The sequence below is a fragment of the Globicephala melas genome, chromosome 5 (genome assembly GCF_963455315.2).
Source record: "Globicephala melas chromosome 5, mGloMel1.2, whole genome shotgun sequence".
NCBI lineage: Eukaryota > Metazoa > Chordata > Mammalia > Artiodactyla > Delphinidae > Globicephala > Globicephala melas.
In genome coordinates, this window is record NC_083318.1 from 85374731 (window position 1) to 85393630 (window position 18900).

General features: G+C 38.1%; 1 protein-coding gene across 1 annotated transcript; it reads left to right on the forward strand.

Annotated features, from left to right (window-relative positions):
• Positions 1-287: 287 nt before the first annotated feature.
• STAP1 (signal transducing adaptor family member 1) lies at positions 288-18634 on the forward strand. The gene is given in 8 exon segments (XM_060298695.1): positions 288-300; positions 4654-4706; positions 6742-6802; positions 6805-6910; positions 12558-12662; positions 14773-14842; positions 17096-17192; positions 18600-18634. Coding segments are annotated over 8 exon segments (540 nt in total).
• Positions 18635-18900: the final 266 nt, after the last annotated feature.

An 18900-nucleotide genomic window follows, 5' to 3' on the forward strand; every position in this document is an offset into this window, starting at 1 on the left:
AGCAAACTGAAAACTGGGAAGTTGGTCCTAATGCTGGAGTCTGCAGAACCATATTGACATGGCATAATCAGAAAGCCACCATAATTACAAAACTGCCATGTCAAGAAAGCCACCACAGATAAGAAGCCTCCTGAGCAAGAAGCCTCCTTACTGCTTCTGGCTTCAGAAGCACACTGTACTTCACACCGATCATTATCAGAAAACCACTGTTCCATGCCTTGACTATCAACACCCATGAAACTAGTGATCAGACACTGGGACTTATAACATTGCCACAGAAAAATCAGATGCCTACAGACCGTAATCGCCTATAGAAAAACCAAAGGCTGGGAAAGAATGAATTCTGTCTCTCCTCTGCCTTGCCAACATTGAATGCATACCCTCTCTAACTGCAAAGAAGTCTGGAAAATGTAGTTTTTAGCTTTTCAGTCTTTGTGGTAAAGAATGACACACTAGAAGGGGTTGGAATGGAGGTAAGGCACCAACCTACAGTTAATAAGTTTAGCGAGTTAAACCACTCTGACAGCTACTAATGTCACTTCGCTGGCTAACAGTGATTCTTTACCTTTCTTTTTTTTTCGGTCCCAAAAGACCTAGCAGAAACATTTTCTGCGTAATAATGACTCACTATGGCACAAAGTTTTCACATAATCATTAAAATTAAAGCTGTGTTTTCACTTATGGATTGTAAACATAAATGTATACAGTTCACATATCTTCAAAATTTACTGCAATGAATTGTGATGCAAATGACAAATCGTCAATAAACATTAAGTAAAACAAAGGTCAGAAAGTTAGGAGTACTGGAAAGGGATTGGAGGCTCCTATTCATGTTTACTGATTGAATCAAATGGATAGTAAAGTATTTTAGAGATCCTTAAATATTATTAAAAATGTGCATTCATTCACTTTAATTGTATTATAACATAGATGGCTCAAAAGAGCACTGAGATTTTGATTTTATATGAGTTAATCCATTATACTTCACTCAAAGTTTTCAGTTATATTTTTCATATATGCTGATGTATAGCAAATTCCTGTGACACAGATGCTGATGATGGCTATAATAGCTGGATTTTGGTGTATTTTCAAGAATTTGATAATAACATGATTGTTATACATGGCAACAAAAGAATCATATGTCAACCAATGTTCACATATATCAGAAAAAAGAAACTCCTGTCACAGTGGAGGCTAAGAACTCTCCAAATTAGAATCATAAAACTTTTCAGCTGGAAGTTATTCATTTAATAAATGGTTACTGCAATCTACTTCTTATCAACCTTGACTTCAACACAACCCCTGTATTTGAAAAACTCCGTTTCCTATTGATGCAGAGGCTATACCAATAACTAAAATACAATGGGGCAAACACTGTAATTAAAAATGCATAAAATGCTATGGGAATGCAGGGTGAGAGTGATAAACATTCCTCTTGGGAATGGGGAAGGTTTCAGGAAATCTTCATAGAGAAGGATATATTCAATCTGGGTCTTCAAGGATAAGTAGGGAGTTGTATTAACAAGAAGAAGGAAGAGTACTGAAGCAAGGTGATTGGAAAGGTATGAGGTGATGGGAAAGACCATGAGGTATTAAGACAACTGGGAGTAACCAAATTTACTAGAAGAGAGAGTATTTTTAAGGAGTCTCGATTTAAAACGGCCCTATTACAAATGACCTTGTGATGCTTGAGCACATTGTTAGTGCTCAATAAATATTTAGTGCTGATGAAAAAATAAAAGAATGAATCTGAAAGCACTGAGAATCCATTAAAATGTTTGAAACCGGGGAATAACTTGATTACACTACATTGTAAATGATTCAGAGAGAAAAAGAGTGGAAAGTAAGAGGCTGCTTGGAAAGAAGCCTATTGCAGCTCTTCAGACAAGAAGTGAAGAAGCTGTTGTCCCAGAGAAGTTAACTGGTTTGTTCAAGGTCTAGAGCTGGTTACTAGCAAAATTGGCTTCTCTCCCTCTGCCCAAACACTTTTTCTACTACATTTTCTTACCTATAAATTCATTATTCACCACCTAAAACTTGAGATCTCTATAAGAGGATTTCTATTGTAATGGTGCAGTGGTACAATGATGTTGGAAGTTGTGGACAGGTCTAACTGGACAATAATATTTTAGCAGGATTTTTGCCATTTTGTAGGTTTGGGGCTGGGGGGAGACATAATTTGAACATTGGTATATTAAGGATTAATTGACTTGCAAATTGACAAACCAAAGCAACTTACAGTGGCTGTTGAACTGGTTTTCCATTAATTTGGTTTATTTATTTGTATTTTTATTTATTTTTTGGCCATGCCATGTGACTTACCGGATCCTAGTTCCCTGACCAGGGATTGAATGCGTGCCCTCAGCAGTGAAAGCATGATCTCAAAAAACGCTAAATTCCACACAGGCAGAGATCTGTTTGTTAAACTCACCACTGTATACCCAGCACCTATATAGGAAAAGATTTTTTTCTTGAATTGGCATTGAAAGTGAGCCAAGGAAAGTCAACCAACAACTACAACATAAAGAGAATAACTTGCAACTGAATAAGATGTACTTGGATTTACCTTGAAAGCAGTGGTCATAAAGCTTTAGTGTACCAGGAATCACTTGTATGTAGGAAATATAAGGCCACATCCCCAAACCGGGGCCTCTGAATCTGCATTTTAAGCAAGCTCCCTGGATGATTCTGATGTGGTGATTTAGAGCACAGGATTGGAATCAAATGCCTAGATTTGAACTCTAGCTGTTGTTGCAGTTTCTTAGGACAGGGCCGAAAGTAAGCTCATCACACGAGATGAATTGTGCCAAAGCACAGCAGTAGAGGGCTGCTGCTCGCTCAGGCAAAACAGCGCCGTCTGTCTTGCTGTGGTAACTTTTATTAAAGCATTATCTAGGTTTACACTTTAAGACTTGTTTTCTTAACATTTCAGAAGTGCCAAAGCAGCAACCTATGTTTTTATTAGTTATACAAGCAATAATTGGCTTTCGTGAGAACCTGCCATGCTTCGTCCTTGAGCGCAAGAACAGCACAAAGTTCCCACCATTATTTTGATTATACTGAACTAGCACAAGGACATCTCCTTGCGTTTCCACCACTCTGTTTATACTGAGGACATCTCATGGATCAGTGCCCAAAGCACTCAATGCTTCTTTTGCAGGCCCCCGGTTTGCCGGGGGGGGGGCACTCGAAGCATTCAGAACTGTTCACAACTCTGGCTTATTCGCATGCCCCCGGTTTGCCAGGGGGGCTCAAAGCAATCAGGACTGTTTGTAGTTCTGGCTTATTCGCCAGCCCCCAGTTTGCTGGGGGGTGCTCATGGGTCACGTCTCCTTTCCATGTCCTCAGTTATCCCACTACAAGCTGTTTTATTTGTTAGTGTGTAATTGTAGACAATTTACTTATCCTCTTTATTGCCTTGGTTTCTTCACCCATAAGTCTTTACTCAGATGTAACCCTCTTACTGAGGCCTACCTAGACCACTTTATTAAAATTGCAACTCGTTTCCCCTCCCCAAACCCTTAATGGCATTCCCAATCTCTATGAACTCTTCTCTACATTTTCTCATTTATTTCCATCTGACACTATAACATTTACTCACTATTATGTTTATTATTTATTGCCCCTTGCTAGACCCTAAACCCTATGAGAATAAGTATTTTTGTTTTATTCTCTGATGTAAACCAGTACATAGAATAGTGCCCAGAACTTAAAGACACTCAGTGAGTATCTGCTAAATGAATAAATCTATAAAATGAAATTTTAAAAAGAGTACTTTTTGCAAAATTGTCATGATTAAATCAGCTAATATATGTGAAGCGCTTAGAACAGTGCCACTTGTAAGCACTTAATAAATGTTGGCTGTATTAGTAATATTTAGAGCTAAGAATTGGAAGTTTTTAAGGTAACTTACTAACTACTAAGGTAATGGGAAGTAACTACATTGGTCCTACCTGGTTGCCTCAAACTTAAAGCCAGTTAGTGTTAAATACCAATGGTGGGGGGCTTCCCTGGTGGCGCAGTGGTTGAGAGTCCGCCTGCCGATGCAGGACGGGTTCGTGCCCTGGTCTGGGAGGATCCTACATGCCGTGGAGTGGCTGGGCCCGTGAGCCATGCCTGCTCGTCCGGAGCCTGTGCTCCGCAACGGGAGAGGCCACAATGGTGAGAGGCCCGCATACCGCAAAAAAAAAAGAAAAAGAAAAAAATACCAATGGGGCGAGTAACCATGAATTGACATACTAAAGAAATAAGTGTGCTAACATTTAAATTTTTTCGAGCTAATATGTAAAATTTTACTTGTTTAATAAGCAAACAGATTAAAGCTATGTACTTCCTACAAAAGAAATTATTGAAATATTTCATAACAAATACACATTAATAATTCTAAGCACAAAGAAAAATGAATTATTTCTTCCTTTTAACTGATTGTAAGTGGTTTAAAAATACAGCTGACTTTTTAAAGCAATGTGCTTCAATAGAAGAATATGCATTTTGTCAATCTTGCTGGGTTTTGATGGCTTACACTATTTCGAGACTTATAAAACAATCATATGAAATTCTAAAGTTACTTGAAGTTAATAAAAGTATTAGTGTTCATAGTCATTCATGTCTTTTCTTTTTTTTGTCTTTATCTGTTTTTGTCTATATCTTTAGACAGCACAGAAAGTGGGGAAGAATGGAGAGGCTTCATTCTCACAATAACAGAGGTAGGAAGGACATTATTTTTTGTTTTTTTTGTTTTTGTTAACTACCATTATTTTAAATAACTACCATTATTTTAAATAAAACTACTGTAGCAGCTGTCTAATAAACATGAAGTACTTTGATAACTAACCAGCTCCCTAAGGAGCACCATGTTTTCTAATACTCTTAGAGGACATGAAAACTTCCAATGTTTGTTAGGGTCAGTTAAATACAGACTTTATCCAAAGCTAGTTTCTAAGTAAAGGCCTTGCATTCACATGAAATAAGGACTGCACTTTACCAAGATGATGGATGCTGGTTCTTTCTCTCAGCCAAAAACAAGTAAAAGTTTGAGGGTCAACTACCATGTAGGAAAGTCATAGGAAGGTAGAAGAGTGGGCCCGTTAGATATGTGAAAGGCATATTGACTTAAGGGGAGGGAGAAACACATTCCCTCCCTCTGTTGTGGAAAGGCATCATCGTGTGTTTGGCCTGGCACTTCTTACACTTACCAAGTGTATGTGATTAGGTGTCAAGGAATACACTAAAACCACCGGAAAAAACTTGGGGTGCATCTTCCTAGAACACTAATTATACTTGACATTTTGGCCAAAAAGATTTGTTCTTAGTTTTTTCCTTGAGATAAGGATAAAAAGCATTATTTTTTAAATTATAATGTACATAGATATGGTACAGAATTAAAATAAAATTCATGTGAATTATCAAAAGATAACAATTTGCCTCTAATGTTGTGCTCTATAAATATTGTCTTTTACTATGTTCCCAGATCACTCTGTATATACATTTATACCATGCTGTTGTTAGGGCAACTTTAGTAGAAGTTTGAGAAACACAGACTATAGTTCAAAGTGCAGAGACATTGCTTTTGAATTAATTAAACTGGAGTTTGAGTCCTGGTTCCACAACTTTCTAGCTATGTGACTCTGGACTAGTTATTTAATCTTTCTGAGCCTGTTTTTTAAATTTGTAAAGTAGGGATAACAATACCTATCTTGTAGCATTGCTGTGAGGATTTGCAATAGCATAATGCTTGGGGCATAATAGGTAACTAATAAGGAACAGCTGCTTCATTAGTTTTTCCTCATTCTATTATTTTTTTCAGGATTGGTATATAAGGGAAATAGACTTACTGATTATTAGTTATGCAGAAGGATAGTCTCAAATTTCATATATATACACACATGTGATAAAATATAAACAATAATAGGAATTAATAAGATAATGTGTAAATAGAAAATGAAGTTCTAGTGTTTTCTTCCCAGACTCCAAAGGACTTTCTTATACACCCCCTGGAAAGCGTGCACCCCACTCTGGAGATCAAGATGATATTCAGACACAGCTGCCTCAAAATATAGGCTAGGTTGTGTCACATGAAGAAAAATATTTTACCATTTAGATTATAACTTCTAAGAGTACATAGCTGGTCATAATGAAGTCTAAATTAGGGGTATGAATATAGATCAGGAGAATATAGGTGACTTAATCCAAACACATTTCTAGAAAAGATTTTTTAAAAATTTAATAGAGCAGTATCATAATCCTAATGTGTGAGTGAAAATTCAAAATACAAACACAAACACACGAAAATATAGACCTCTCATTGCTGATTCTCAGTCATTTAAAGAACAGTTCCATCTTGACCCCATGTTGCCATATGGTTGGTGGAGCTTATTCCAGGTTATCTGTGGGACAGCTGGGCAACTTGCAGGCACTCCAGGACTTCCCTGGCAGTGAGATCCAGCGAGCTCAGAATAAAAAATGAGAGGTTTGATGTTACTTGAATCAGCTTGTGGTGCCAGGTGAGTATACTTAGCTTTGGACCAGATCAAAAGGAATGTTTCTTTCTAGTCAGGCGCCCTGTGCAGGTTCTAGCTGGTTTAGAGGCAGTTCTAAAACACCAAGATCCTCTATTCATGATACAATCCATCCATGTCTGTCAGGTAACAGAAGCTCCTTAGGACCAGAACAGGCTCATCTTTGCTAAAACCAGTTACTCTGCTGTCTTTCTTGTTTGCCTATGGCTTTAATTGGTTTCAGCTGTCAGTTCCCCTACATGTGTCACTCCTTCCTGGGCAAGTAATTAGACTGCATGAAGCCTTAGGGAAAAGAAAAGGAGAATTGAGACAGAGCGGACACTGAGTTCATTTCCTGAAAAAGGGAAGGAACCAATTGAAGATTATGTGGATGTATTGAACCCTATGCCAGCGTAAGTGCACCATGAACTTCAGTTTACTTATTAGATTGTTAAAATTAATTTCTAATTATCAAGGAGAGTTAGTCACTGGACTCGTTAAACCAGGGACAATAAGTTGTCTTGTGGATATACAGTATATCTATGAGTACATGTCACATTTCCTCTATGTCATATCACAAAATGCAAAATGCAGATTTGAACCAAGCCTCTTACCACACAGGAAATCTCCCTCCACCCACACCTTTAGATTAAATAGATTTTTTCCAAAGAACAAACCTAAATAAAACTGCTATGTAGAAGGAAGGAAAGAGGTTTTTTCACCATGCAACTCTATGATTGACTGAGTTTCTACCAGGAAATTATACCAAAGATTTAAAATACCTGAATGCTTTATTCAATTGATCAATCAGTGATTAGTCTTGGGCTCGTACTTTGAGGAAGACATGTGTAAAGTGGTAAGGTGTTGTTGGAAATGAAGAGGCACAGAACATCCTGAAGTCAGCAACAGGCTACATTTGTTTTTTAACTCTTATATTGTTGAAAAATGTGACTAAGACTGTGAACCCTGGAATGTTCATCTTCTTGTCAATGAAACTTGTCCTGGTACCATCTTTGACATCAGGTTCTGACGTGTATTCTTTCTGTACTATAATCAATGAAACCTGCTAGCCATCACTCAGCTGAAACCAGGGACAACTGATGGACTGATAGGTTAAAAGGCATCTAGACTGCTTTTTCTTTTTCTTTTTTTCTCAATAAAAAAGTAATGCATATTTATTAGATAAATGAAAGAAAATTAAAATTATTCCTTGTCCCACCACTCAGAGATATTCTCTTTCAGCATCTTGGTGTACTGTATATACTGCCAAATTTTTTTCTGCTGAAAAAATAGACTTTTCATTGACTATAATATTTACTATAAAATAAGAAGTGCAGGGGTTTCCCAGGTGGCGCAGTGGTTGGGAGTCCGCCTGCTGATGCAGGGGACACGGGTTCATGCCCCGGTCCGGGAACATCCCACATGCCGCGGAGCGGCTGGGCCCGTGAGCCATGGCCGCTGAGCCTGTGCGTCCAGAGCCTGCGCGTCCGGAGCCTGTGCTCTGCAATGGAAGAGGCCACAACAGTGAGAGGCCTGTGTACCACAAAAAAAAAAAAGAAAAAAAAAGTCATGTATATGATGATAAGGTCTATGGAAGTAATAAAGCAGGATGAGGGAGATGGGAACTCTCAGAGGTGATATAGAGAGAAATTTTTTCTAGTTGCTGTTGTTGTTTATTTAATATAGAGTGGTCAAGGAAATCCTCCTTTGTTAACTGACATTTAGGCAGAGACCTGAAGGAAGTGAGGGAACAAACCATACCAATATGTAGGACAAGAGCATTCCAGGCAACCAGTGCATAAGGTTAGAGGTAGGAGAAGGCTTGGGTTGTTCACAAACAAGAGGCCAGGGATTTCCCTGGTGGCGCAGTGGTTAAGAACCCGCCTGCCAATGCAGGGGACATGGGTTTGAGCCCTGGTCCCGGAGGATCCCACATGCCGTGGAGCAGCTAAGCCCGTGTGCTACAACTACTGAGACTGCGCTCTGAGAAGCCCACACACCGCAACGAAGAGTAGCACCCGCTCTCTGCAACTAGAGAATGCCCACACGCAGCAATGAAGACCTAACACAGCCAATAAATAAATCAATAAATAATTTTTAAAAAATAAGAAAAAAAACACTTGGAGTTTAAAAAAGAACAACAACAACACAAGAGGCCACTGGGACTACAGTGGAGTGAGCAAGGAGAAAGGGTTAGGAGATGAGATTCCAGAAGTGGGGGTAGGGCTGACAGCTCTAAGCCCTACAGGTCATTGTAGGGAAAAGAGTTATACTGTGAATGATAATGAGAGGCCGTTGGCCTCTGATGAATAAAGAAGTGACATAATCTGACTTTTCTATAAAAAGAATCACTTAGGAGCCTCTTGTTAAGGTTAATAATTTCTTTCTAGTGAAATGGTTTACCTTTGATAAAGTCAGTAACATTTACATGCAAAAGTTGATTTTTCTGTGTAGCGATGGTGATTGTATCTTTTAAAGTCTACTCCTTCCCTCAGAGTCTATAAAAACTTGCATTTCAATAGGGACTCTGGCTTAGTTAACATTTTTACAACTGATAATATAATTGAAATATAGTGATTTTTGTCCTAAATGAAAATATTCAGTACATGATTATCTTTCATATAAGAGCTTAAACAGAACTTTGATTCTTGAATTTGCCATTCTTTCTGTGGATAATATTCTATTTTTTTTTTAAGCTATAACACATCTATCTAGGAATCTAGCTACTGATCCATATATAAATATCAATAATTCTAAATAGATTAAATATGAAGACACTGGCAAGTGAATAAAGGCAGTAAAAAGAAAATAGTCACTTATAGGACAAAATTAAAATTATGGCATGTGGCTGCAATGCTAGTATGAGCTACAACCCAAGAAGCTTCATTCACTTGCCAATTACTTCATATATACAGAGACTTGTCTTTATACACTAGCCATGTGGCAAGAATGTTAGATGGTAAATCAGATCCTGAGTCTGTGTGAAGTAAGAGAATCTGTGTGTGTGTGTTTGTGTGTGTGTATGTGTGTGTATTTTTCCACAATGAATATCTATGTCAGCTTAATCATCTTGTGGTTTCATTTTTTTTTCTGTTTATTATAGGCTAACATTTGGAATTAAGGGTTTTTCAACTAATATGATAGAATATCATGGATTATTCATGATAATTTACTTGATTTATAATTTAATTGGCTACCTTGAAACAAATCCAAAACAAATAAAAGTTATGACTGGCATTAAATATCAGTGAGCTTATAAGAACTCCTGGGAGAAAAGTGAAATTTTCTATTTAGTATATCCTGGTAAAGGAGTCTGTCCTTTTTTGGGTTTAGGAAATTGAATATCACATAAAATACAGAATGTCTTTTAACTGTTTACTTCCACTTTAAAAAATAAGAGGATACAAAACTGAATTCAAATTTATTCCACATAACATCCCATTTTACAAAATTCGAAAATGAAGCCTGTGGAGGGCAGTAGCCTGCCCAAAGTCACACAGCTGAACCCAGGTCCATGGTGAGGTGGCTCCTGGGCCCGCCTCTTACCTGAGGAGCATCTGATCAGGGCAGTGACTGGATGGAGCCGGTCTCAGCTAGGAGCTGGCTCAAGGGCGGCGGTAGCGGTCGGGGTGGGAGGCAGGTACCCTGAGCCTCTGGCCCTTCTCCACCAGCAGTCCACGAACTTGGCATAGAGCCTAGAGGAATTGTTAGCGTCAGATCTGAAGCTGAGACTGCCGTGTTTCAAATCCTCCCTGAGACAAACCAAACACTCCATATCTGCCCGCCTCCCGCCATACGCATTCCCCACCCCCAACCACTGTCCTGGGAAGGTACACACTTTAGGTTACTTTCTCCTTTTTCTACATATGTTTGTCCCACAGTTATTGTATAGCATTGTTTTATGTTTTTAAGTTTTATGGAAGTGATATATTGTACTCACCAACCCACAACTTCATGTTTACCCTGAGGACATGCTTTTGGATTAGTCCATATTGTTACCTGGAGATCTTGTCCTCTTGTGTGTCAGTATTTAACTCTTCTTTAATGCCCTTCAATAACGTTTTACATATTTTTTAATAAAGTACTGCATATCTTTTGGGTTTTATTCTGAGCCACCTTAAGGTTTTGTAAATGAAATTTTAAAAAATTTTAATAATTCTTAATTAGCAAAAAAAATTATCTCACAAAATTTTTTTTTAAAGATCTTTATTGGAGTATAATTGCTTTACAATGGTGTGTTATCAGCTATACATATACATATATCCCCATATTTCCTCCCTCTTGCGTCTCCCACCCTCCCTATCCCACCCCTCTAGGTGGTCACAAAGCACGGAGCTGATCTCCCTGTGCTATGCAGCTCTCACAGATTTTTTAAAAAAGAAATTTAATCTAACTGATTGAAAGTTAAATTAGATCACACAAGGAAGTGACTTTTTTCTTTCATACTTTTCTTGGTTGGATTGTTTGATCCATTTGTACGTGAACCCTGTGCTACTGTTCTGCATGAAATAAACAAAATCCTGAGATCTAATGGCTCTTTAAAGACTGTATATTTCCTGCACAATAGCAGCAAGATCTCTTTTAAGGTGGTCTAAATTAGTCCAACTTTTGATTTGCATTTTCCGCACGAGTGAGCTATGAGAAATAACAGCGTTTTCTGTTGTAAATATGGGTTGTGACCAAATGCAATGAGTTTCTATACTTAGGATATAGATCTAATGTCACAGTGTTTATTCATATTGTATTTAAGTTATATTTAACCTCATTAGAGTCTGGCAAAGGAGTTCATATCAAAATTACATGTCTATTTTTAGTAAACATACTTCCAGTTTAAATTCACATAGAAATTCATGCTTGTACAGCTAACAGTCATAAAAGTTTATGACATTTCATAAAACTGATCATCCCTCCACTCTCAAGAAACGTTTATATTTAGAAAGCAAGGAGTGAGGTAGAGTGGTCAAACTAGAGCATTCTAACACTGGAGTCAGTATGTGCTTATTTAGGCTTTGGGGAATAGTTTATATCTGAAAGTGGCTAGGAAAAACTTTAACTGTTTTTGCACAAATATTCCTTATGAGCCAGATATATCTATGATGTTAAGGATTATCATTATGTGTTCTCTAATGCCTCAAAATAGGTCTTTTGAAATGCCTGGATTTAATATATTCTGTTTAACAGGTCACAATTTTAAAGAATGGCAGTTGTAGAGAGTAGTAGAAGTTTAGCTGGTTAGACTGTATTGCAGTAGTCTGTAAAGACTTTGGCAGAAATCTAGACTATTAGGAAGCACCTGTGTTACCCACAAAACCAATTCACTCTCTTACAGGTTGTAGGAGAAATGTTCAGCCATGCAAGTTTAGACCAGTGTGCCTGGTAAAACACTAGCTAAAAAGGACAAGTTGGTTTACAAAGCTGTACTTGAAAGTAAAATTATCTCCATCTGTTAACAAATCAACTGTGGGAGAAAAGATTTTAGTTCTCAGGAAGAAGCAAAAGTCCTTCAATGGCAAATTATCAGGTGACTCCTCTCTTGATGCAAAATATCATCCACTTTTACCCAGTCCAGTGGTGTGTGAATTCATAAGACATAAAGCTATTCTTACAACAAACTTCATAATTTAGTTTTGTTTTCTTAAAATTGTTATGAGTACGTGGCAAGCTAGAAGTATAAACACTTTGGAAAGCCATTAGCCAAGAAAGCAATAGAAAATATTTACCCAAAATTCATTCCTCTGCAAAAACTGGGGTCAGGAGCTAAGAACAGTATTTATAACCATATTTAAGGCCACATATATCTTTTTAAAGACAGGTTACTTCTTTTTTGAGGTTGTAATCAGGAAACCTCAATATAGCAAATTTTATCAATCTAGTTTTTTCCCCCTCTTTATTCCTTTGGAAAAAAAATATGAAAGAAAAACACAGGTCTGAAATGAGAGTCAAAACCTAAGTGACTTCAATGGAATTTTTTTTCTACCTTATTTTCTGCCTTAGCACTTAGTCCTATTAGTCAAAAGTTCCAAGAGACTCTGTTAACTATTGCTGCTTTTCCTCCCACAGCTTTGCCATGGATGATGATGATGATGATGATGATGATGATGATGATATGATGGCTATTATTAACAATCACTGTCCCCACTTATGGGGTACATTTGTGGGTGCTCTGTTAAGTGCTTGACAAACATTTCCTTCAGGCACAATAAAAACTGAGACAGACAGTATTTTCCATGTTTTACAAGTGAAGAAACTGAGAATTACAGAAACTACTAAGTTAAAAAAATGCATTTAAAAAGTAGTAAAAAATAGTTATAATTTACTGTCTACATGTGACAGACATTGTACAATAGTAAGGATTTTTCACACATTTATTCACAACAGCACTGTGAAACAGGCATCACCATTTCCATTTTATAGGTGAAGAAATGAGGCTCAGAGAGTTCATACAACAGAACCAGAATTTGAACCTAGATCTTTCTGGTTATAAAGGTCATGCCTTTCAAGCTTTCTATCAGTCTTCCAAGGAATAATAATCACTTATGTCATAGGAATAAAAGAATTCTAATGGAAATTGGTGAGAGTTTTCAAGAGTATGATTATAAAGGTCTTTTCATGTAGAGACAAAGACAAGGCCAGAGCCAGCCACCCCAAAAGAGGGTACTTGTAGGATTTCCTCCATCCGAAGTTTTCCTTCACCAGCCGGTGACTGATTCCTGAAGGTTCAGCACTAGGAAATTATTTTTGGTTTTCTTTAGGAGGGAAGAGGGTTGGTTAGGTTTTATCCCATGTTTTGAGAATAAAGCTCTATAGTGATTGGAAAAAATTATTAGCTGTTTTCCAATGTGACATCCAATTAAGAGATTTGGATATCACAGTAGATGATGAAAGAGTCCCTTAAGGAGAATTGTAGTTCAGTCCCAGAGGAATGTGACCTGGAAATGGAGAGAGGAGTGATGAAAAAGAACGTGGGAGGCCTTGTAGACAAACTTAACCTGATAAACAATTTTTCTCAGGCAGTTTCTGTAAACTGGACAGATGTTGAATTAGTTTGTCTTTCAAGCAATGGAGGCGTAATAAATGCTATTAACTTTTCAACATTAGAAAAAGTCTTGGTCCTGACACTACTGCCATATGAATCAAGGCAAACATACTGATTTCTGCTCTCAGTATAAATTAGTTCTAGCAAACAGCACTATTAGATGGGTTCCTAATATTTTTTTAAAATAAATAAATTTATTTATTTATTTATTTTGGCTGTGTTGGGTCTTTGTTGCTGCACACGGGCTTTCTCTAGTTTTGGCGAGTGGGGGCTACTCTTCGTTGCAGTGTGTAGGCTTCTCATTGTGGTGGCTTATCTTGTTGCAGAGCGCGGGCTCTAGGCATGTGGGCTTCAGTAGTTGTGGCGTGTGGGCTTCAGTAGTTGTGGCTCACGGGCTCTAGAGCACAGGCCCAGTAGTTGTGGTGCACGGGCTTAGTTGCCCGCAGCATGTGGGATCTTCCCGGACCAGGGCTTGAAGCTGTGTACCCTGCATTGGCAGGTGGATCTTTAACCACTGCGCCACCAGGGAAGTCCCCCAAATATTTTTTAAAATTCAGTTTTATAAATATTTACTGTGTGCCTAATGCTGGAGTACAAAAGTGAATTGATTGTGCTCCTTATTCTTAAGCAGTTCTAGTAAAAAAGTACCATATCTCTAGGGTGCTAATAATTTAGTGCTATGTCACTACATAAAAGGAAGACATTAGGATTCACCTACTATACTTACATTCTCACCTATATGTTTGTATAATACTTAACACCTACCATGTCCATATCTCTAAGTCAGCCCTGAAGTTGGCAGATTATCTACGGTGGTATATGGCTAGCAGGAAGAACAGCTATTGAGGGCATTCTGATAGGAATAGTGATGAAGAAAGTAATTTGCTTTCAGTAATTCTTTCTACTTCCCTTTTAATATAGAGAATATAGATTTGACGTATACATACCTACATAGGATTTTATAATATTGTCTACTTTATAAATTACTGGCATTTAAAAAACGTTTCTGCCTGAAAGATTTTCAGTTCTTGATTCCTTTTTTCATCTCATTCTTTCTCATGCATCCACTCAATGACCCAGGTTTCCTATATCCCTAGTGTATAAACCCCCAAAAAGAGACATAGAAAACTAGAGTAATGGGAACATAGTTTTACTGTACAGGTGATATTTTATACTCACTTTATTTTGATTTGACCCAATAGTATACTTAAATGAAGATGAACTTTCTTTTTTTTTTAGCCTGCCAAGAATCAAGCACTACAAAGTGATGAGTGTAGGAAAAAACTACACTATTGAATTGGAAAAACCTGTAAGTAACTATTTCCTTTTTGTTGATTAATTTTCTCCTGCTTCCTCCCAAACCTACCTTACAGAATTCAAAGTAAGTTGGGAAAGCAGACTCCTTGCCTAGGAACATAGTGCTGGCGAAAAACAGCCATGTTAACGGGTCCTGAAGGTAGCAGACATCCAGGGTGAGAAATGAGATGCAAGAGCAGGTGGGGGAGGCAGAGTAGATCATCTGCTATCAATTCTTCCCACTTCTTTCTTTCTCTGAAGATCTTTATCAATATAATTATCTCAGGGAGAGAAAAATATTTTTGTTAAGCATCTATTTTACATCTTCTAATTAGAAGTATACAAGTATTCCAATGTGCTTACTTATAAATTTATTTATTTTATTTATTTATTTTTGGCTGCGTTTGGTCTTCGTTGTTGTGCGCGGGCTTTCTCTAGTTGCAGAGAGTGGGGGCTACTTTTCGTTGCAGTGCACAGGCTTCTCATTGCAGTGGCTTCTCTTGTTGCGGAGCACGGGCTCTAGGAGCGCTGGCTTCAGTAGTTGTGGCTCACAGGCTCTAGAGCGCAGGTTCAGTAGTTGTGGCGCATGGGTTTAGTTGCTTCGTGGCATGTGGGATCTTCCCGGACCAGGGCTCAAACCTGTGTCCCCTGCATTGGCAGGTGGATTCCTAACCACCAGGGAAGCCCCCAATGTTCTTATTTCTAATGGGAAAAAAAATCTTTAAATGCCTGGTCCTTTAATACCCACCATGCAGAAGTTCAGAAATTCCCCTCTTGATAGTACCAAGTAGTGAAGAAAGGATTTCTTCCTTGTATTCAACCCCTCTCCTACCCCAACTGACTTGTAGTTATAACCATTCGATACTATGTTAGGCACAGAGCCAAATACTTCACACACGCCATCTAATTTAATCTTTATCATTACCCTGAGGTAACACCTATTATACAGGTGGAAAAACTGGTATTTACACTGGTTTCAGCCAATGACAATGAAGTAATGTGGCCTGTGGTCCGGGATGCTGGGGAAAGGAAGCATCTGTAATGTCAGGCTGCAGTGGTGGGAAGACTGAGTCAGGAAAGTGCTATCACTTAAATGGATTCGATAGGTCTTGAAGATGTTTATGGTATCTTCTCTAAAATTGAGCTCCTAGTTCCTCTGCCTCTCCAGGCCCATTGTATTGATCAGAGAAAGGGAGTGTAGTGTTGAATTTCTTATGTTCTGGCCATAACCCTTAGAGTGCAGACCTTTACCAAGAGCAAGACAGCAGCTGCTTCATATACCCCACTTGCATCTTTGCCATAAATGCCTCCCAGAGATTGTCAGTTCTCATGTCCACGCCTGACTGGGCTTTTTCAGAAATTCTAATGAAGGAAACAGAGAATTAGATTGCTGAAGGATAATTCAAATAACCAAGTGACTGGAAGCAATGGTTGGGGAGGAAGAATGTGCCTCTGCAACAGGTGAACTGGGGCTCATTTATCTGTCATTAGCCCCAACAGTCCCCAGTGTACACAAAGTGAACAGCCTGGATTATTCTTTCACCTTTCATACTCCTCAATCCTACCCTTCAACCAGGTTGTCATTTTGTGAATTCTTTTTCCTCTTTAAGTTTACCAGGGATATTCAGGTTTAACCTGGTTTTACTTGCCAAAAAATATTGGCTTAGGGGGTAGCAAGACATTTTAGTTACTCCTAGCCAAGTAAATTAGCCTGTTACAATGAGATATTAAAACGCTAAGTTCTCTGGCTTTAAAGGGGTCTTTAGTTTCAAGCAGAAGAAAGTGGCTAACAAGCAAAAAAAAGAATTTAAGAACATAGGAAGCCCATAGAATGACTGGAAGGCTAGAAAACCTTCAGGGACTAGGAAGCAGTTACTTGTACTAAGCATCATCTGATTAGGAATCTGCTTTCTTGATCCTCTACTCAAGTTCAAATTTCAGGAAGGGAGCTTTTTTGGGCCTAACTTGAATCACATTCTCATACAGTAACTGGGAAAGAGCAGAGTAACTAATTATTGTCCACCAAACTGTATACAATAGGAAAGGGGTAATTTCTTTATAGGGAATTAAATACGGTTATAAAGGAGAAAGAAAATGCATGGGTAGGTAAAACCCTGGCCATTCAGTAAGCTATTGAAGTGAGGAATTGACACGATTTTCTGGAGGATAGGAAATACACAGTAATCTCCATTAGATTTCATTTGAGCTTTCTCTTACTCTATCTTTACACAGGTGACACTGACTTTCTCTTATTCTCTGTATACAGGTAACACTCCCAAATCTTTTCAGCGTCATTGATTATTTCGTGAAGGAGACTCGAGGAAATTTACGACCATTTATATATTCAACTGATGAAACCCTTGGTATGTTCTTCACTTCATTGCTATATTAAGAAAAGGAAAACAAAACAACAACAAAGAAACCTACATATGATTTGTAATACCAACCAGGTAGGATTATATAGTTCAGCCTTTAAATTTATCCATTTGGAAATCATTTTGTCACTGACCCTGTGAAAATAAGGGAAGTACCAATAAATCCTGGTGGATGGAGTATAGGCCCACTCTAGAGAAAAAAATCCTGAGGCATGTATTGTGACTATTAACTTCATTCCATCATTCTACTCAACTTTATCAAACAAATTTGATGAGAAGAAAGCCATACAGAGTCACAGAAACCAAACAGGGAATTTAAAGGTATGGTCTATCAACAATGTCAGATGCTTGAGACATGAAAATGGATGAGGATTAAGGGGACACTATGGGGATTGGCCAGTAGGCAACAGATGAATTGAGAGTGCAGTCTTATTCCACTGTAAAGGCAGAAGGCAGAGTGCAAGATAACAAGTAGTGGGTGGGTAGTGAGGAACTACAGATGAAGATCGTAGTTAGGATTGGCTATGGGGCCCCTTGTTCATAAGTTATTAAGAATTTCAAAACAGTGGTAGCAGACCATTAAACCAAGCATGAGACCCAGTGCAAGTACACAGTTCACATGACCACAAAGCCCTGTTTGTAGTGCAGTTTTTGGCAAAGCAGGGCAGGCTGGATGTGACAGTTTCTTTCCATCCTTTGAAACAATCCCTGGTGCACATGGTCACTTGACAAGCTGTAAGCAGGAGAGAAAAAATATCTACAGATTATGAGGCAAAACTACTTGGTTTGGTTACCGCATCAGGGCATATCTGGAAAGTCTCACTAATTAAAAGGACGGCAAGCTTTAAAGGTCCAAGTTTTAAAACATGGGTATGACTCTTATGATGCCAAATAATTTTAATAAACTTAGAGTCTGAAGGAACTTTAGAAAATTATCCAGTATAGTGTCCCATTCTGTATAGGAATCACCTGCACACTCAATACAGAAAACGTCTCTAAGATGTGACCAGTTTGTAAATTCTTAATGACAGTCACCTCACTGATTTTTAACGCAGCATAGTTCACTTTTGGTCAGCTCTCATTTTAGATAATTATTTCTACTATTGAGTCTGAAACATTCTTCCTTTAACTTATACATATTAATACAACTTTTGGCTTTAAAACCATCAAATATTTAAAAACTGCCACCATGTCCCCCCTTAGTCTCACTTTGTCAACTACAGATTATTGGCCCCGTCAGCTCTCTCCCTCTCATCTTAAAATATAACCACAAAGGATGAACATGTTATTATGGATATGTCAGCATAATACATTGCCTGGGCTTTATGCAGGAAAATACCACCTAATAGAAATCTCTGGGAATGTGCTATTAATGTGCTTCTTTTTTTCCCCCAGAGATGAAAGGATTTCCTGTAACATCTCTAAAATAATTTTTTAAAAAAGGGGTGAGGGATCCAATATAATTTGCCTCCTCTATGGATGATATTGTGTCAGTTATCTAATGCTGTGTAACAAACCGCCCCTAAAGCATGGTGGTTAAATCAACAACCGTTTTATTTGCTCACGACTCTGCACATCAGCAGTTTGGATTGGATTCAGTTGGGCAGTTCTTCTGCTAGTCTCACTTGGTGTCATTCACAGGACTATAACCAGCTGGTGGCTTGACTGGAGCTGCATGGTCCAAGTTGGGCTCATT